The sequence below is a fragment of the Lutjanus erythropterus genome, chromosome 5 (genome assembly GCF_056507025.1).
Source record: "Lutjanus erythropterus isolate fLutEry1 chromosome 5, fLutEry1.hap2, whole genome shotgun sequence".
NCBI lineage: Eukaryota > Metazoa > Chordata > Actinopteri > Lutjaniformes > Lutjanidae > Lutjanus > Lutjanus erythropterus.
This window is the reverse complement of record NC_139321.1, coordinates 6195649-6217296: the sequence shown is the minus strand read 5'-3', so window position 1 is coordinate 6217296 and position 21648 is coordinate 6195649. Positions and strand designations below refer to the sequence as shown.

The following is a 21648-nucleotide window of genomic DNA, read 5'->3' as shown; positions in this document are numbered from 1 at the left end:
TTTATATAGGAATACGTGTCAGACTATTTCTTAGTGGGAAGCACATAGACATTTGTTGTTCCCACTGAGTAGCATAGCATTAGCAGCAGCTAATGTTATGCTACATGAAATAATAATGCTACTAGTGTAACACTGAAGGCTTTGGCCTGTTGTTGCGTTATGTCAAGACTAACCTGTGAACCTGTCCATGGAAACAGGGGACTTATTTCTCAACCAACCTTAATGATTAGTGTTACAGTCATGACTTTATGATCTACATGGGGGAATTTAAAAAAGCGTTCTTTAAAAATAACTTTATCAATTCTTGAAATAAAACACAGCTCGTTGACCTCAGTCGAGAAATAAACGTAATAATGATTTTTATGCGGAAAAAGTGCAGCGCCCCTGTTTACATGCATTTGATCACAGGTCAGTTTTGACCCAGCAAAAACGGCGTTGATGTACGATCCAAAGACCAACGCTGCATCTACGAGTGTATGTCCATGAGGGAGCAGTTGGCAAACAGCTGTGAGTCCGGGAAGTTACTGATCCTGGATAACAAACAGTCAGGTACACATAACCCCCCTTAAAGCTGTAAATTATAAAGCCAGGTTAACTATTTACCCCTCTTTCCATTAATAATGCACTCCAACTACATATTTATTTTACTGACAAGAGTGTGGTATCAATCCTCTCATCTATTGTACCTACTACTCTGCAAAAGAGTGAACAAGCATTCCTAATTTCATACTTTTCCTTTTTACTTTTAGTACTACTTACTGCAGCTGCTCTTACACAGTACATGCTGTTACATTATACATACAATGGGGACTATGACTACTACGTCTTCATTACATTCCACCTTGAACTTTGACTTGAATGTGCTGTCATTGAGGCTTCTGTCATCTATCAATGACCTGTGATTGATCATTTGAGCTGACAAATCTTCCACTACGCACAGGACTGTGGGTCAGAATAGCCTGAAAAGCATGCTGGCTTGTGTGCTGCAAAATGCAACTGGATGCAGTGGGACATACAATGTATTTGACACACTATGGATTGGGACATAATAGGCTTGAGCCAAGCCTCCGTAGAATTGATCAGCAGTGATCGCTGCACAATGCATGCTGCTTAGATCAGTGTCCGACTCGATCATGACTTGCTCTGACATCATGCACACGTTGGCAATGATGACCTCACGAGATCAAGGAGGCCGCAGTTTTTAGAGCCAGGCACCGCAGCTGCTGTCCACAAACTGCAAGAGCCTGTCTGTCACCTGATTGATTACCTGACTGGTATAATGGTAAATTATTCTTATGGTGTGTAATGATGGCTTAACAATGGTTAATAATAATAAAGTTCTTTTTATATATCACTTAACAAAAGAAGCTACCAAAGTGCTTTACAAGGCAGACAGACAAAGAACAAAGGACCATGCAACAGCAGCAGGGGTCTCTGCTTCAGCTTCATCGGCGATCATGCTTTATTTCTTCAACTGTGACTGAATAAAACAGTATTCTGTGAAGGCTGTTGCAAACTGTCCAACTTGTCTGCAGGTTTTGTTTTTAAATTCATTCATTTGTTTTTTTAAGATAATTTTTCTGGCTTTTGCCTTCATTTCGATAGTGACAGCTGAAGAGATGACAGGAAAGGGGGCAGAGAGAAAGGGCATGACACGCAGCAAATGGGCCGCAGGCGGGAGTCTAGCCGGCGGCCGCTGCAGAGGACTGACAGCTTCAGTACATGGAGCTCACGCACTACCAGCTGAGCTATAGGGGCACCCCTTGTCTGCAGGTTTTTGTCACTGCCTCCTGCTGCGGCCACCTGGTCTCATCTACTCTCCAGGTGAGTAATACTAAATCATTTTCTGACATACTAAATAGTATGTTGTATGGGTACTGGTGCCCTCCCTCTGAAAAGGGAGTAAAATGACTGAAACCTGGGCCACACCAGCATCAGCAGACGGAGCTGCCAACATGCAGACTCACGCCTGTTGAGTGGCCCACTGGCCCTGTCTTACAGCGCTCTCCCTACAGTTCAGCTCCAGGCCCTGATTCATGATTGATAACAGCTGCCACCAATCAGCCACTGCAGCTGCAAGGAGTGGGAGGGCAGTACCCGGACAGGAGAGCTGTAAGAAAAGCATGTATTTGAGGATATGCACAATTCAAAACAAACAAAAAACATTATCTTTCATGTGCAAATTATTTCTTTTAATTATAAGTCTGTGCATCTCTGCCTATACTTACACCCAGTTTATGTACTTAAAAAGATTCCTCTGACTTCAGAAAAAAACCCCACATAATTTCTAATTTAATCCATACCGTCCTCCCAGAAATAGAAGACAGAGTGCCACCTATGTGAAGTCTTTTAAACGTTCAAGTGCAGGAGCAGCAGTGAGTGGACTGAAAGCTGCTTGTCCAGTAATAGATCTGGTGCCAGACTCAAGTGGCATTTCAAACTGCCTCTCTCAGACTTTGTTTGAAAAGAAGAAAACAAAACTACATTTAGACTAGCCTGGAATAAACTAATTTTCTTTCTGTAATGAAAATTAAGTCTTAAACTAAAGCTGCTTTAACTCCGGCAAAATGCAGTTTGTCACATGGATGCCTTCTGGGTCTATTTTAGTCTACAAGCCAGATAGGTTGTTATTGACAAGAACAACACAAGCAATCATTTTACTGAAATGATTTTCTGGCTCTATTTTCACATGTGGTACACATCAATTCGCTGCTCCAATCTAACCATACAGTACATTATTATCACAAAAATAAAGAAAACTATTCCCTCTGTGTGTGCTGATCACTTTGAGTGTTTTGTGTTTGTGACCGTGTTCTTGTTACTGCCTCTGTTGTTGTGTCTGTCTTCTGACGCAACCGTATTGTGGGCTTTATGTGATCTGTTCCAGTTTTTATGAGCCGCCTCAGGCCACCGCGGTGTGTATATTATCTCATTAATGAGGACTAACATATTGTAGGTGGTTACGATTAAGTAGTCCAGGACTCCATTATAAAGAAGTAACTAATCCAGATGTAAAAGTGTCTTTTAAAAAACCGGGATTTTAAAGCCAGGATTAACTATTCTCAATTAGGACCTACTTTTGGTTTGATTTATGCCCTCAAACTGGCCATAAATATCTGAACGCTTTAACAAGCTGTCATTTACTCTGTTGATCCAGGTTGGAGTTTTATCGAGCGCTCGTGCTCTTTTTCAGCTTCACAGTCGCACAGGTGCACACCCTCACACTCAGGAGCCGACCGGGCCAAGCACCGTCCTCCAGTGTCGGCCACTGAGCAGATGGGAGGTACGACCCTACTAACCTCGTCCTGCACCACTACTCTCAGTGGCAGTTGTTGAAGGAAAGAAAAGATTCACTGCTCAGGTTCAGAGATCTGTGGCAGCCACAGGCCCTGTTGTTAAAGGTATAGTATGTAATATTTCTGCAAAATGCACTTACATTATCCCAAATATTTCCAACTGTGCTCCAACCCAGAGAAATTTGTCATTTTATTCGAGACAATGTCGTGTTTCATTTGGTCACCTGTCACTGGCATCACATTATACATAAGAGGGTGAGGGAGGAAGTCAGCGACTAGATGTAAAGTGAATTAAACTTCATTATTTCCTGGTCTGTGAAAATCATTCCTGCCGGAGTCATGTGAGATAAATCTTCATCAGGAAGTCACAAGTAAGTCTGAAGTCCTTGCACTCAAGTCCCAAGGCAAGACAGGCAAGTACAGAGTTAAGTCCCAAATCCAACGCGTCCTCATACCTACACAACAGAACAGGTCGATTGCCAGACTCTCAAAATGAGATTTATGACCAGCGGAGAGCACTGACAGCGACAGGCTTACTGGGCCTTAACTAGATAATGCAAGTTTGATTAAAAACAACTGGGGCAGGTTTAGGAAAAGATCGTGGTTGGAGTTGAAATAAGTATGTTGCATATGTCATATGACAGAAGTCAAGTATAGAACAAAGCTTAAGTAACTTAAAACTTTAAATTACTCCACGCTGACTTTGTGTTTCACACAGGAAGGTGGTGAAAGTCCTGTGTTTCTAAAAGTTGCTGGCTAACAATAAACAGAAGTACTGGTTGTAATTTGCAGCTTGCATGATGACCTACAGACTCATTTTTCTGATGAGGATGGGCTGCCCAGGTCAATTCCTGAGTCCTAAACCTTGAATATCAAGTCATAATGTGCTCTTCATCAAATGTAATGCCATTTTTACAACATAGCCTCAACTTATTGGTCATACAAAGTTGGACAATGTTGTTTCTCCATCTGTAATTTTTGACCCACATGTTTTGTGTATTGCAATTCTTTCTTTCTTTTTTTTTTTTTTTTTTTTTTTTTACCACTGCATAGAACACAATTATCTTTGGTATCATATTTTTTCCACAGGAGCTCAATAACGTAACATTAGTTCTTCATGGTTCTCTCCTGCAACTACACTGGATGTTGTCAGAATAGTTCAAAACAAAGAGGATCTGGGGATTTAAGTGGTGACTTGCTGGACTTGGTTTAAGGAACCATCAAATATTATCAACTCAAAAGGCTCAAGTCCAGTTAAAGTCATGAGTCACTGGTGTTAAAGTCGCAGCTGAGTTGCGAGTCTTTTTTGATTTTGTAAAAATGAGTCTAGAGTCCACACCTCTGCACTATGGTTCATACTAATGCAAACAGTATACTGTTGTATGAAGAAATTTCAGTGTTGCCTTTGTGGCAGCAGGCTACATAAAACCAAACTACAAACCAAACTCACTACAGCTTTGAAAAACCAATATGTGCCCTTTAAGAAACAGTTAAGACATGATGCATGATGGACACATCTGGAGCACTTAAATTCACTGAAGAGGAAGAAACTATTAAAATAAAAAAAAACATAAGATATTTATACAAAATTATGATGTTAGAAAAAGGCAGGAAAAGGGAACCTTTTAAGATAATTATTGAAAGCAGATAGAAATACATTTTGTGCACAAAATGTCTCATCACTCTCTCATCATGAGCTAAACCTGAACTTTTGCATCCTACTGCAATTATGCACATTTTGCAGACAACTGGCTGCTGGGGATATAAACTTTTAATATGTGTGCATCTGACAGTCTGAAGGTAACACGCACCAAAGACGCTTTAATCAACTGTCAGTGGAATTTAACATTTCATGACTCTGAGTCCCTTTAGACGTCTGCATCATTATTCCACAACCCTCATCGCTATACTTCAGTGAGGAATCAGCATGAGCCTTTCCCGAACACGACTGGATGAACACACCACTCGCTGTCATTGGTCCTGACTTTTAAACTGAAAAAAAAATGCTGATTTGGAAAATAATTCAGCTTTTTTCCGTAATCTATTCATCAAAATCTGCTTCTCTTTTCACACACATCATCTAAACCTCACTCACAATAGTCTGATGATGGTGCCAGCTTCAAGCAGCAGCTGATGAATAATACATTTGTTTTGTGTGAGAAATATCAACAGAAATAATGTATTAAGTATTGATATCACAAATCACAGTAATGAGATGACAAGTCTGCAGACATGCTGTGAGGCTGTGCTTGTGCTTGAGCTAAATGCTAACATACTTGCTAATATACTCACAGTGACAATGCTAACATTGTGACGTTTAGCATATATAATGTGTACAGTGTCCATCATTTTAATTTAGCATATTAGCATGCTATCATTAGCACACACACAGACACTGACACACTGACCACAAAATATAGCAGTCACTGATGGGGATATCATTCGTTTTGCAGCTATTTGATCATAAACCAAAGTATTTTTGGATCTGATGATGGTGTGAGGTGAGTTGAGTCGGAGGGTCATCAAAATTATTTCAGTTAAACCTGAGAGAGAGATGAATGCATGCACCAAAATTCATTGCAACCCATCCAAACGGCAAGCTCATGATGGCGCTAGCAAAAAAGTCAGGGATCATAAAAAGTTAGAATAAACATTATTTCATTAATATTATTCATTATTCATTATTTTCAGAATACTTCAGAATTTATAAACAATTATCAGTAGTAATTTGAAGTTGCAGTCTTCTGACTTGAAAAGATGAATTGAATGATCGTACTGTAAAAACTTCAATCAACTCTTCAAATTAAGTTTCTAAAAAAACGTGATCAGCATATTAGCAGACTTCCCAGCATGCATTGTTTGGGAGTTAAAACTCCCCTGAGTTTGAAGAAAACATATATGACGAAAATTTCCTTTGTCTCTAATCCCCAAGTCTTGGTTTGTTTTCACCATAATGAAAACACAGAAAACCATAATGATGGTTAGCATTGAATTCAGTCCCAACCCCCTCATAGACTTAGTATTTGATTCGTTCACTGGGAGCAGTTTCACATATCGTCTTTGTACCAGTGCTGAAACAAAATGTCTCCGACAGGAGCAGCTGCAGCTGTAAGTTGTGTGAAATGAAGAACTGAGTCTTCAAACTGAGAAAAAGTAAAGTTCATTTGTTTTGAATAATAACAAAGTTACCTCAACTTGTAATTTCAGAGGCAACTTAAGATTTTAAGGCATTTTTTTTTGCAGTGCAGTCTGGGAACCATGAATGTCTGCACTCAGTGCTGCATCCATCCATCTAGTATAGATGTGTAGATACTTTACAGAACAACTGAAAGCTTGAATGTCTAATCAAAGTTGGCAATCCATCTAACATGCAACAATTAGCCTAACAAGTACATGCAAACACTGTTGGACTTTTTCTTCTTTTGGATGCCCCTGTGGCAGATAAAGCATATTAAATGCCCTCTAGAGTGGCAAAATGTCCACAACAATATGCAAAAATGCCCCCTAAAAAAGATGATAAAGTGCATCACGACTTTCGGTGCACTGGTCTCCCACCACAGGCAGCTGGTGCCCTGCCCCTGCCCCTCAGGCAGCCTGAGTCAACCACTGCATACAAAAAAATGGATTAGCCCTCGTCCACAAGGTTTTGCTTGAGAACACTTAGATGACTTCCATCATGTGGGGCTGCAGGTCCTCGATTTGAAAGACGGTCACTTCATTCCTCTCTCGTCCTTGAACCCGACTGGACTCGCCACTTTAATATTTGCAGATGTTCACCGCGTTTTGACTTGTAGATACAGTCTTCACAGCCACACTCGAAAACTCCTCTATCTGTGGTAAAGAGGGGTTACACTCATCAAAAATGAAGAGATCAAGATGATAAAATATAAATGGATGATGTGTATTTTGCTCTGGATGGACTTATCTGTTGCTGTCAGTTGCACACAGAGCTGAGCTTAAAGAGCTCATTGAAGCAGGTCATCTTTGTGCTCTGGACCAGCGAGGACGGACAAAAGTGTATTTTATATGATGGCCAGTGTGAAAATAATTATATTATAGCTCGCTTTGAACAGAGAGGAAGCATCACAGGGAATGAACAATAGGTACCTGAAGCCAGCGTGAAGAAAGCCCACAGTATATTCCGGCTGACCTGTGGTCATATCCCTGCAGAGCTTTCTCTGCTGAGCGCCTTCAAACTCTGGACCAGCTTCTGTCCTCTTGAGCTGATTGCCAGTGATGTCAGAACAAAGCCGCGAAGAAAATCACACATATTTGGTACGAGGGTAGGCAGCAGCCTTCGGGGCATATTCGCCATTAAAAAAACTTAATTGCCAGTGATAGCCGGAATCAGTTAAATTTCTTCAAGCTGAAACTAATCATAATTTGGAAAAAACAAAAATTGGGGTGTTTAAAAGCCCTTTGGAAATGAGTGTTTTAATTGAAAAGCAGAAAGGAACACAAATCCCCTTTTTTTTATGTAAAAGTAATTGAACCATGCAGCTTAATTGCACAGATAAATCCTGTTGTAAAAGTCTTTTAGATTTTTCCCTGCTTCATCCTTCCAGTGTTTTACGCCTTTTAAAGTAACCACAAAGAGATTATTGTCATCTTTAGTCTTATTGATTCTTCCATTTTTCCATCTTTAAGCTTAAACATGAAAGCCTTTGTCATTTATATATTTATCACACTAAAGACTGGATTTCACTTTACACTTATTAAAGATACTAGAAGGAATTTTAAAGCATTTTTGAAAGTGTCTCAATTAAATTTTGACGCCTCTGTGAGCTACATAAGCGGCTATTTCTTTCTATTCTTAATGCCTGCCGCAGGGTCAGACCCTCACTGAAATCAGAAGAAAGGAGCCTGTTTTTACATTTTCTCAGCCAAAGTCACATTAGTAGAGTGTTAGCAATGTAAAAAGAAGCAGGTGAAGTTTTTTATGTGAATCGTTTTATTTATGACTGTTTATTTTGTGCCAATTACAGTGGAAACACTGTTACTTTTGTCCACTGAGGCCTCAAAAATCAACGAAACATGAGGCTCCTTGTAGTAGCTTTAAAGAAAGGGAGACCAGACTGTTGTAACACTGGGTTAGTTTTAATCAGAAAAGTGCTGCGTTGATGGTTCTTTTTTGAGCTGTAAGGAGAATTGGCATCTTTGTGAACCAAAGAAAAAAAAAAAAAAAAAAAAAAATCAATCAAATTTTCAGGTAAGAAAGTACATTTTTTTATTCAGATTTTTTTCTTTTGCCTGTTCTTTGTATTGTAGATGCAGTAGTTTACTTACATGAGCTAAAGTAGCAGTTTCTCCAGTTTAATTTAATACTTTGCATTCATGCTACCTTCAAGCCCACGTGCTAAAACAGTTAGCTGCTCTTAGGTAGTTGTTACATGCTGATGTCCCACTTAAGGTGATGTTTTCCTTGTTTCCTGTTTTATTTTGATACTCAGATTTGTCTCTCATTTCAGGAGCTTCACTTCCTGCCCCTGTGTGTTTTCCCCTCCTTTGTGATTACCTGCCCCACTCTAATTGGTTTCACTTGTCCCTCATCATCCCTCCTCCCTTGTGTATTGAGTCCTTGTGCTGCCCTTTGCCTGTCGCCAGTTTGTCTCAGTTACTTGAGTGTTAAGTTCTAGCCGTATTCCCTTGTGTGTTCTTTTGGATTTGACCTGATTTTAGCAGACTTGACTCTGCTTCAGCCTTCTGTCTATTGGATACCTTAGTTTCTCTTTGAACTGTGTGCACCAAACTCTTTTTTTCATTAGAAGAGCTTTTTATGTGCTTAATTATTGCTAATCATCCTGATACTGGACGTTCAGAAGACGTCAGCAAAATACTTCATGAAAACTTTAATTCTCGCTCCTCGGGAGACGTCTTTTCAAAAACACTGTGCCGGTGGTTGGATGCTTATGTAACACACGCATAAATAAAGAATATAGTCCACACACACACACACGCACACACACACACACACACACACACACACACACACACACACACACACACACAAAGTGTCATTTTAAATTGTTCACTTGATTCAAACCTGATGATTCATAATTCTTTACTTTAATTCTTTCTTAAAGTGGATAGTGTGGATCTTATTTCTGCAAATTACTTCTCACTGTTAATTTTTCCCCGGCTGGTGGTACAACTCACCCCAGTGGTGGGGTAGGTTGTAACAATACAACTCTTTGTTTCAGATAAATTCACTGTGTGTAATAAATCTCCAAGTGAGTTTTACTTGTAGCATGAAAGTTTGGCAGACCTAGTGCCAGTGTTGGGAGTACTAAGAGTACTTAGATTACTTTTTCATTGTAATAAGCAATGTAATGCATTAGTATTGCAATTAAACTACTCAGTTATTTAGTTACATTTTCAAATAGGCAGTTTGTTACTGTTACAATTTTACTGCATTTTCACCACTGCAAGATGGACCGCTGCCTACATCAGAGGAGAACTTTCATTTTACAGAGAGGACAGACACAGCCTGTGGTCTCAGCGGACACTGAAATCACCAAGTATCAGGTCTTCAGATGTATGTATAACAAATTCCACATGATCAAAACTTTCTTTTAAGCCAGTGCTCCAGCACCACCCACACTTGTGTGCCTGCAGAGAAGCTTTTTAGCTTCAGAAGTCAGAGGAACCAACTATCCAACTCGTGTTTTGAAAAACTTATCCTGTGTAAGAAAATAGCAGATGGGAGAGGACACTGGCAGGGTGAGTGTGCATGATTTCAAAAAGCCTGTGCACTTTGAGACACATGGTTTGAGACACTTACTGGTTCATTTGCTGCATGGTGAAACCAGACATACTGTAGGCTGTGCAAGCGCACGTGTATTGTTTTCATCATCAGGACAATATAACCAAAGTATTTTTCATTTTTGGTAACACAAAAGTACTTTAATTAGTTATTTTTCTCAGTAGGAATCACTTTAAATTTAACAAGTTACTTTTAATTGCATCAGTCTTGTAATGTAATGAGTCTAGAACAATCACTGAGTTAATGATGCTCAAACCAAAAGTGTTACTACCATCCCAGGTCTCCCCTACACCATAAACATGTAGCAGAGAGTGAATGTATGCGGATGCCTCGAATGCATCACTAAAGAGATTCCTCCTTAATTTAAATGTCTAACCCAGCTGTAAGGCAGGCCAAGATTTCTGGCATTCGGGTTCAGTTTCGCTCTTTTCATTTGCTCGTGTAATTGCACGACAGAGCGAATGATGTTTGAAGGGAGGGAACTAGTGTCCCCGGAGGCGCACGCTGCGTTTGGCACAGCGGATGCGCGCGGTAAATGGCCAGATCATAGTTTGCTTCCAGAGATAAACATGTGCCAGCAGGGACCTCGATTGCTCATGTAGATAGACTTGATTAGATTCTGCGTTTTCCTGCCTCAAATCACATCATCGTTGTCACAGGAATCCACGCTCCAGCAGCAGAGGAGACGCGCTCGGAGAGAGTTTGCTGGCCAAGTTTGGAGAGCAGGACGGCGGCTGGAGAGCGCCCAGTGCGCGCCTTAATTACACCCAAGCGACTTTTATTAAGAGGATCTGAAGATGAATGATACTGACATTTTCTGCAAAAACAACCAAACGGAGAACTCGACAGACCCGTCATGTCTGAACTCAACCCCTCCGTCTTACAGCCACATCGACATCACCACTTTCATGCACATTTTCCCTTCGATCTACGGCATCCTGTGCTCGGTGGGAGTTATAGCCAACGGACTGGTCATCTACGCGGTGAAAGCGTGCAAGAAGAAGATGGTGTCAGACATCTACGTGTTGAACTTGGCGATAGCCGACATGCTGTTCCTGCTGGTGATGCCCTTCAACATCCACCAGCTGGTCAGAGACAGACAGTGGGTGTTCGGAAACTTTATGTGTAAGGCGGTGGTGGTGGTGGACGTCAGCAACCAGTTCACCACAGTGGGAATTGTTACTGTGTTGTGCATTGACAGGTAAGTTATAAATGCTTACTGGCCACTAAACTTTGAAATGTATTCAGTTAATTAGAAAAAAATAATGCGCACTTCCACAATACTCTTTTATTTTCTTTTTAAACATCCCAAAACATTTTAAATGCAAATATAGTGCAATTTTTGCACATAGTTCTTTTTTGTGGAGCAGTTGTCTAATATGTAATAATAGAACATAGTTTACTATGAAAGAAGTAGGTCTGCACAACAGAGCAAAGAAAAAAAAAAACATTTTGCGGCTATTTTGACAAATATTGCTTAACATAAGGGGAAATGATCACAATTTTCATTTTCACTGAAAAAAAAAATTAAATCATGAAGCTGTGATACTTGTTGGGGTCTGTACAACAAACATGTTTTCCTTCATCTTGGGAAAGAAGATTCACATGGGGAGGGGGGATCTCTGCAGCAGACAGTACTTCATTATAAACCTGTTTTGTCACACATTTTTCTTTAATCGAAAAATTGCAGCTTTCCCGATGTGAATAGTGCAATTGTCGGTTATATCTCAATCAGTTACAAATAAAAAGTTTCATGATATTAGAATGTCATATTTTTAAAGATCTAATCAAACATGTAAACAAGTAGTCCTTGTAAAGTAACTATAATTTAATTAGAGTTACAGTATTATAATTTGATGTAATCTTGATTACATGTTATCCGTTACTACACAACCAGTGTCCATGTCTCAGATTTGAAGCCAGTTCTTGTGATTGTTTTCTTATTCTTTTGGGGGTGAAAAGTAAGTCCGAGTTACTGAAGGGAGCCTTTATTAAGTTTTAAATTAAAATTAAGATGTGTCTGAAAATACATGTTAACATGAATCCAACACAGCAAAGATTAGTCAGCGATCATGTGAGCTAGCGATCATATCAAAATCACTGTGCCACACCTATCCATAACAGTGTACTCGTCAGTTAAGTATTATTCAAACATATTGGCCACTTAGCTGTATTATTAAGTGTTTTCAGCCACAATGGATGGTTTTGTAACTTCACAAGCAAAAGACACTGACAGATCCATCACAACAAAAAACACAGCTGAAAGTGCAGCGGGTGAAGCTAACATTAGCCAAGCTCCGCTCCTAACCCAGCGGCTGAAATGACCCAAAAATATTCAGTGCAGTGTAACATAGCTGGAGGTGCCCCCTCCATCTCTCTTTAAGATAAGGGGGTCCCTGATCTAAAGGCCCCTGAGCAAAAAGGTAGAATCAGTAGGATTTGTTCGAGCTGTTCATAAATGCACCATAAAGACAGATGATTGTTGAGTCATCAGATACTGATGTTCTGTGTTGGTAAAGCGTCCTGAGAAAAACAAAATAATAAGGGGAAGGTCTCTGCTGATGAACAACACACTTCTAGTGAGTCATAAAGTGATGATTGAAAGGGGCAATGTTTATATGAGTCTATACAATATTATGCAGGAAAGTTGCATATATTATGCCTTTAAAACACCACAGTACCACACTCAAACAGAATATTTATCAATGCATAATTGAATAATGCTAATGTGTCTGAGAATAATGCTAAAAGTGTTTCCCAGAGTCAGTTCAGGGGCCATCAGTTTAAAAGAAGTAATCACTCAACACTGCATCTAAAAATACACCAAAGGAGTGGTGGGTGATCATCTGTGCAACAGCCCATGAAGACACAATGTTCCCTGCATAAATGATGTGTATGTCGTGTTTATGATCTGAACACACTGATGACATTTAAATTAGTCTCTATGCCCAGTGTCAAACCAATAAACATCTCCATTTGAAGGTAATCACCGGAGCAGGAGTTGCTCTCAGATATATAATTGTCAGACATCTTTGGTTTAATATACATACTGCGTTTCTGTAGTGCCACCAGACCAGCTAATTATGTTCACAGGAGCAGCACCACCTGTACTGTAAAATATCATCAACTTGCAAGTTATTGGTTTTGCTTTTGTCAGTTTTTATTTAATCAGTGCTGTCTGGAATATGTAGCCTTGATATCACGACAATTCAACTCTGTCCTTTCAAATTTATATATATATATATATATATATATTTAAAAGTTACAGAAGCTCGCTGCAGTAAATATTGAAAAAAAAAGATCAAACAGCACTTTGAATCAGAACCTTCAAAACAAGTAATTACAGGGTGTACACTCATGTTAGAGGGAGAGAAATTAATGATAACATGTTTCAAACAAGAACACAAAAAGCCAGCTTGTGTGACACCTCAATAGGTGAGGAAAAACACAAAAAGAGGCACAATTTAAGTGCTTAAAAGAAGCATGATTAAACATGTTATTTGTCATTCTAATTCAATGAAACTATTGTGTTTAGACAGCTCCAATGATACCCCTCAGCGCTCGTTCAGCATAATCAAAATCACATTTCTTTGTAGTTGTTTATCTGAATTTGGGCACACAGTGTAATCACACTCGAAAAATTTACTTTTAATATCATTATTAGGTTATATCTGTTAGAAGTATGTATCTCCAGTCATCTACAACTCAATCTATTTACTCTTATCAGCTATTAGACACATCCCAAACTACTAAGTCTCGTCTACTGCCGGTATTCCTCTGGCGGTGCCAACAAAGACAGAGTTGTTGTCTTCAACATTGAAAAAAGTTCAGTCTGCTTGTTTCACTTCATCTCAGGACGCTGTGTAATTCAATATCATGCCATTTTTTTGCAGATCTCAACGTGTTCCTGTTTCCAAATCACAGACAGCAGAATTACACACAAGTACAGAACATTTGGTGAACTAAATATAAGGTTCACACAGGCAGGGTCACATGAAACATTTAAACATTAGAGAGAGAAACTTTAAGCGCAGAAGCTGTCAAAGGAAGTCTCTTTGTTCTAATGCGGTTTTTCCTTCCCTCTAGCAAGATCAATAATCTAAATTTACATGGTTGATAAAGTTTATGCCTTTTATTGCAACTGAGTATTTCCTTGTGTAAACTTTAAGTGATGTAACCACTGCATACAGGCCATAAAACACTCAGCGTGCTGGTGTTTCTGGCAGTCTGAAGTCTGAAGTTTTTTGATCATGTCCGTATCTCTCTTGCCTGATCCGAGGCGTCACATCAGTAAACATGTCGGTAGGCCAGAAACAGGGCATCGATCTGCACTTATTGATTCAACCGTCACACTAAAAGTATATTTATTTAAGTTCAACAGAGGAAACCAGCTAGAGTGCTAGACCATTGATTTATAGTCTAAGATAATTGCAATGTAGCAAGATATCTTGGGGAAAATCGCAGGAATTTTGCCATAGTAGAATGGCATGCCTGTTGAACCTCACCGGGCACGACCACGGAGTGACATCTGGACAGCAACTGGAAATGTGTAATTTGCTCCATTTAAGTGACACTTGGTGTTAAGTACTGACAAAGTGGTCACTTATTTCCCGCAAATGTCCCATAGACGGAGGTCAATTTTGCCTAAACGGGCCGAGCAGCTTCTCAAATTGAAACACAATCAAATGCAAAATCCAAATGGAAATGTGTTCATTTTCTGCTGCTAAGTCACCCTGTCTAACTTATACTAATTTGTCACTGCATTCATCACTTTACTGAGCACGTATTATATTGAGAGTGTATATCTGACATGGTACTTGGTTTCATCACCCCCCACCCACCGCCCCACCTGATTTGATTCTCCGAGCCTGTCAAGGATGAAAATGACCTCTCAAAGCAAAACTAATGTTCTTATGCACTTCAGCAAAGTTGCACTCAGAGGTGGAAGTAACAAATTATAACTACTCATGTTACTGTCATCAGGACATTTTTCAGGGGGTATTTTCACTCTTACTTAAAGGACAAATATGTAATATATTGACTGTACTAACTTGTAAGATGACTGTGATACGTCATCAGAGATTAAGGAAAAATATAAAGTTAAAATACTGGCTTGTCTAACAACAATGCTACAGCCAGCATGTTGTCCACCTGACAGGTGTGGCATATCAGTGGCCTTACTCTGCCTCTGATTGGCTTAACCTGATACTCTTATTCTAACCCTAACCAATCACTCCTCATGCCTAAACCTAACCAACCCATCTAATGAAGGAAGCGAGTACAAGCAGGTCAGAGGCAGAGCAGGATGGGACTTTGCCCTCCTGGGAAAAAAAAAAGTGGTTCAGTGACTAATATATTTTTTCAAGATAAAACTGCACATTTTAGAGTGACCTTTCATTTGTTTATGCCACACCTGTCAAGTGGATGGATTATCTTGGCAAAGGAGAGGTGTTCCCTAACGCAGATTTTAACAGTCGAGGGTTTGAATAATCAGTCGGAGACTCCTCAGTGGACTGAGATACTTCCAGTTCAGCTGTTGTTTCTTTCTCTGTGCTCAACAAAAACAGAAAAAAAACAGATTGAAGCTTCCAATACACGGGGATAATATTTCAATGATTGCTGGTCAACGAAAAGTTTCAGCTCTTGTTTCTTTAGCTGCATCTTTGTACTCAGCAATGCAACGACATGTCAGGCTGTGAACATCACAAGTCCACAAACCACAAACCACAAAACAAACTGTGATGGAAGCCGAGAACAGTGATAGAAACGCATTGCAGGTGACGTGCACCTCAGCAGAGCGCATAGGGCAGATGACGCTTGCTTGTTTGGCTCTGACAGGCTCAGATTATTATTCTGACAACATTAGGGGATGGATTGCTACGGAGAGGGACCTTTTGTTAAAGAGTAAGATGCGCTTTGTTTAACCAGAAACAGATACTTTATTGCTCTGTTCAAACACACCAGACTTCCTTTGTAAAACTGTAACTTTAGCATGTTGACAGTCTCATTCAAACTCGACAGAAACATAAAAAAAAATGGGGGTTCATCTCTCCATTGTTCCAACAAACAGCAACTCTGGTTTGGCTGAAATAAATCACGCTGTGAATTACGGGCAGATGATGCTGGAGTCTGTTCTTGATGGATGCCATCAAAAACAGACTCCAGACACAGAAACAGCAGAGACTGTGGTCAATTTTCAAAATAAATAACTCTGTGCAAACTTCTTATCACAAAAACAGACAAAAAAAGAAACTCTCCATAGTAGAAGCACAAAAAATCAAGGAAAGAAGACCAAATCAACAAAATCTTAGCAAGCAAAAATAATGGGGGGCAAAATGCCTCACGGCTGAAACTTGTCCAGAGGAAACAACAGGCTACTGGTGAAAAATACTCATGTAAGCTGATGTAGGAGTTTTGAACACCAGTTATCATTTGTGTCTCAGATCGCAGTCTGTCTCTAAACCAGTGACTTCTTCCTCCTAGGTACATCGCTATTGTCCACCCCACCTCAGAGAAGAGGACCATCCAGTGGACCGTCATCATCAACATGCTGGTGTGGCTGGGCAGCTTCCTTCTCACCGTCCCAGTCATGATGTACGCCAAGGTGGTCCGCAGACAGCACCTGGAGGTGTGCATGATGTACCTGGACGGGCCCGAGGACATGTACTGGTACACTCTCTACCAGTCCATCCTGGGCTTCATCATCCCTCTCATCATCATCAGCACCTTCTACTCCCTCACCCTCTACCACGTCTTCAGCTCCATCCGCCGTGTCAAACGCAAGCAGTCCGTCTGGGCTAAAAGAGCCACCAAGATGGTCCTGATGGTCATCGCGCTGTTCCTGATCTGCTGGTCGCCCTACCACGTCATCCAGGTGATCAACCTGACCAACAACACCCCCACTGTCGCCTTCGTCTACGCTTACAACATCAGCATCTGCCTCAGCTACTCGCACAGCTGCATCAACCCGCTCATGCTCCTCATCTTCGCCCAGAATTACCGCGAGCGCCTCTGCCACAGGAACGTGCTGCACAGCTCCCAGCACTCGTCCAAGATCACGGTGGTGAAAACGGATGGCTCCAGCACCACCAATGATCCCAACTACCGTTGTACTGTCATCTGATCTCAGAAGTGTCTTTTTGTACATAAACATGTAAATGTTCTGCTGCTGGCCTCAACAGGAAGTAGCTTTTTAAAATAAATAATTTGGATATTGACCCACACAAAAAAAAACTGTGTGAAGCTTGATCAGCCGTGACTGAAAAAAAAAGTAAAATGCAGGAGGCGTGAAAGGTTTTCAACATATATGGTGCAATACTCATTTACTCACTCACTCATAGTCACATATAATCATACCCAACACATAACAACCACCTCCCTTTGCTGATGAAGTCCGTGTCTCCGTCCAACTGTCTGCCCTACAGGACTCGCTGCTTTTCCCCTTAAACCTTCACTTATCCTCGCAGGATCAACCTCCATTTCATATATTTACCTTCATCTGATGATCTGCGCTTGTTGTGATACTGATAATTACATATTATTCCATGTAATTGTAATTATTATTAATATATTATATCATGTGATTATCTGTCCAGCACTGCCACCTGTTTTTTTTTTTTATTGTTATTTTTGTTATTTTTATTATGATGAGATGACAATGATCTTCTTCCTCCTCCTACAACTTGGCCAATACACCTTAGTTGTAGGTACCACACACCCACATGCTCACTCTTTCATTTGTTCATTCCTTTCCTCACAGAATTTCTGCTTTCACGCCTGCTTCTTCATATTTTTATTCACCCATCCTATTTTCTCCTGTCCTCATTTAGTGACAAAATTGCCTATTTTATCGTTGTATCCTTTTATTTAATAATTATTTTTTCCCCCCAGAGTTATTCTCTCCCCCTACCAGCTAAGGTTAATGAAGTTTCAGGAACTTCATTCAGCCCGGACGTGGATTCCACGGGGAGGGGTTTTGGGAGTCTCGTGAGGTGTTTGCAGGGTAGTGTGAGGACAAGGACCGGGTCTCCTGGATTAAAAAAATACACGTAAAAATACCTCCCTGTCCTGTTGGCAGATTCTGAAAGGTGTTATAGGTATCTGCAAAACGTCAGCACCCTTCCAAATGTGTAGGTGCAGCCGTAAGCAGGTAATCACATAGAGTAGAGCCTGGTGGATGGTGCCAGGAGGCAGTTGTATCTAGAAGGGAACCCTAGATTTGTGAACACAGATGTGCCTTTGATTTAGAAAAGTAGTGCTTAGTGTCACTTTTCTAGACAGAATTGATTTACTATTTTCAGTTTTCAGTCACAGTTTGGTTAGGTGTGGGAACAAAAACTACTTGTGTAGATTTAAGAAAAGATCATAGCTTCTGGTCACAACTGTAGAAAGGCTTTCTGGCAATCAAAAGAATGTGTTGTCAAGGCAACAAGTACTAGCCAGTCACAGTACAGTAGTAGTAGCCAATCCCAGGATATTAGAGTGAAACTAGTACAAATCTTGCAAATCAGTTTAGACACCCTGGGGAACCACGTCCTGTGTTGCTTTAAAACATTTATTTTTTTCTTTTGTCTTTTTCACCTTAAACTTCATTTGCTCAGTCTTCCCCTTCATCTATCTTTGTGTCTTCTCGTTTGATATAAATACGCACACTGTCACACACGTAACCACACCTGGCAACAATAACTGACATGCTGTTGTGTTGTCATTACCATCATCATCATATTTATTTTTTTTATTTTATTTACTATATTTCTTTGTTTTGTCAGGTTTTGTCACGTTTGAATGTGCACATTTTGGTACATGTTGCTTGTAAACCTCTTTCCTCCATCTATATCTGTGGTTTTTTATGTCTCTACCTCTGTCTGTGCTTATGCACCGTCCCTTTGCACCGAACAACAAGACAAAAGAAAGGTTTTCAACAGAAAATCGAAGGAAAAAGACAAAGATCTACTGCTCAGAGGGAGGTGAGCAGGCTAAAGAGGCGAGAGAAACGGTCTCTGAGCCAAAACTAGAGGGAATATCAACACTGACTGTCAAAGATGCACAGATGAGAAGGGACACTATGGAGCGACTCAGATGTAGCTTTGTTTTTCTTTTGGACCGAAAACTTTCTTCAACCTCAATCAACCACCGGCTACATCCAACGCCACGGACAACGGTAGCATATATAAGTAGGAAATGTGATGCTGTCTTATTTTTTAGTCAGCTTCCAGAGGACTTGTGATAAAGTTTAATTCCACTTCACAGTTTTTTGGGGTAGTTTAGAATAAGGAACTGTGTTAAGGTCTTAAACTCCAACCAATGGATTTATTAATGATGAATAAAAATAAAATGTTCTATTGCCTTATACTTAAGTTGTAAGCCATTACTGGGAACAAAGGGTTTCTTTCTCACTCCCTAATTCGCCAATAAGTCTGCAGTTATTAATGATAAAACAAGTTATTAATTAGGGGGTTTAATAGTCAAATCTATCTTTGTACATTTGATTGTCCTTTAAACTAGTCAGAGGTGGTTTGTTCTTATTAATGGCTCATAACTGATAAATAAATCATCAGTAAATTATTTATTAACTGTTTATTAAGTTCTACATTGCAACTTATAAAATGTTTCAACTGTCCCAGTTATAAGTAAGTCATTGTTTGGTAGGTGAAGTTTTATTTTTAAACATCAGTACATCAGAAACATTTCACAGTTGATCCAAACTAAAGCAAATGTGTCAGTTTCACATGTTTTAAGGGTTCTGACAGCTCAGTCGGTCTGTTAAAAGTCTGTCACTAACATAACTACATACTGCTGACTGCTGCCAGTCAAAGTACTGTATCTCATGAATGCTGTCTAATAGCTACAGAGCAGAGACACGCCGTACCTGATAATGACACATTTTTGTCATAAATACTGTATTTAAACAGAAATAATGCCTGATTGTCATTATCACGGATTCAAAGGCTGTTATTTTGCTGTTTCCAGTCTCGGCAGAACAGCCTGTTTCTGTTTTAGACTCTAATTGCTGTAAAACACCAGTGGCTGATTGGCAGCCAATGTCTCACCAAAATAAAGACGCTTTCAGAGCGTCAGGATGGGTTCACGGTGAGGCAGTTGATCTCTGTGGATGTATTACAATATCTATGGATTGGTTTTATAATCCCCTCTCTTTTGTTGTTTATTTATCAAAGTCTTTAAGCCTCCTGAGCGACAGTTAGTATAATTTTAGAAACTCACCACCTGTTGTCATGTGGGGGTCAATGAGCAGAAAGCTTGTAAAAGCATGAACACAGCAATCAACAGTTAAATATTGACAGGTTTGTTTCCTGGGTGGTGAAACTGAGTTAATAAAGTTGATAATATATATTGATATTACATATTGATTTAGATGGTGTTGGTTGTCTTAATTTGCAGACGTCTGTGGTGGTGTTCTCTTATATTCGCTGTACAATGTCCCTCACATTGTGACTGTTGTATTTTCAATGCCAAACCAATCTGTATTCACTCAAACTGCTCAGGAGCTGCTTTTATGTTTAGGCTTTGACGTGTATCTTTTGTGACAGGAGCTTTTTCCGTAATGGACTGACATTTACAGTGATACTGCAGAGGCAACAAAGACAGCATGAAGGACAGGTGATGCTGTCGCATCCATATCATGTAATTTGCCTGATTGTACATTTGCATAATGAAAAATGAGACACAATGTACAGGACAATTATATTTGCATTATCTTTTGTCATCAGAGTTATTAAGTATGTTTACAATGGCACTGGAGCACTAAATGTGATGTACTGTGTGTTCTGTGCACAAATCACTTCTCCATATGTTCAAGCAAAGGTGCAGCACGCTGTCATGATGTATGGTTCACACTGTGCTGTGTGCAGAGATCAGAGGCATTGTTTTACTCTGATCAAGGCTGGATTACCTGCTGGGCAAAATGGGCAAACGGGCCCTGAGGCTGTACAGATTCACTATGTAATAATTAATTCATGATAATTTTTTAAAAACAAAATTCTTTGGTATTTTTTTTACCACTAATGCCCAGAACAAACTGAACTGGTGCAGATGGCTCCTGCATTTTTATCTGATCTTGAGGCTGATCCTGTATTTGAAATGGGCTTGGGTTTTAATGGGTACTCCAGTGATTCAAAAGACTCACAACAGACAAAAGAATGGTCAAAAGTTGATGCAGCAGTGGTTGAAATATCCTGACTATAATCCTTAGTATTGGTCAAGCTCAAAAACCCTGGATCCTACATTTCACATAAAACTACAGTGGCATTTTTTAGACTCTGCATGTTTAGTAAATGCCTTTCAAACTTCTATTCTTCTGGTCAAGCCCAAGCCCAGATCACCCCCATGATGACACAACCATAACATCATCAGGTTTTTTTTTTCTCAGAGGACTCCCTAAAAGCTTCACCTGTGGGCGGGGCCTAATGCCCTGCGTCACCTTGTCACTTTCTGAACAACACTAAACTAAAAAGTTGCTTATTAACCTAATCTCTGCCTTAAACCAAAGATTAAACATAGAAGAGACCTCAAGCTGAATTGTAACTTCAAACAGATTATTTTAAATTGTGATCATTGATTTACATAGACACA

General features: G+C 39.8%; 1 protein-coding gene across 1 annotated transcript; it reads left to right on the top strand.

Annotated features, from left to right (window-relative positions):
• Nucleotides 1-10603: 10603 nt before the first annotated feature.
• mchr2b (melanin concentrating hormone receptor 2b) lies at nucleotides 10604-18553 on the top strand. Its single transcript, XM_084718333.1, has 2 exons — nucleotides 10604-11260; nucleotides 16543-18553. The coding sequence occupies exons 1-2, from the start codon at nucleotides 10857-10859 to the stop codon at nucleotides 17180-17182; spliced, it is 1044 nt and encodes a 347-aa protein (XP_084574459.1). The 5' UTR covers nucleotides 10604-10856; the 3' UTR covers nucleotides 17183-18553.
• Nucleotides 18554-21648: the final 3095 nt, after the last annotated feature.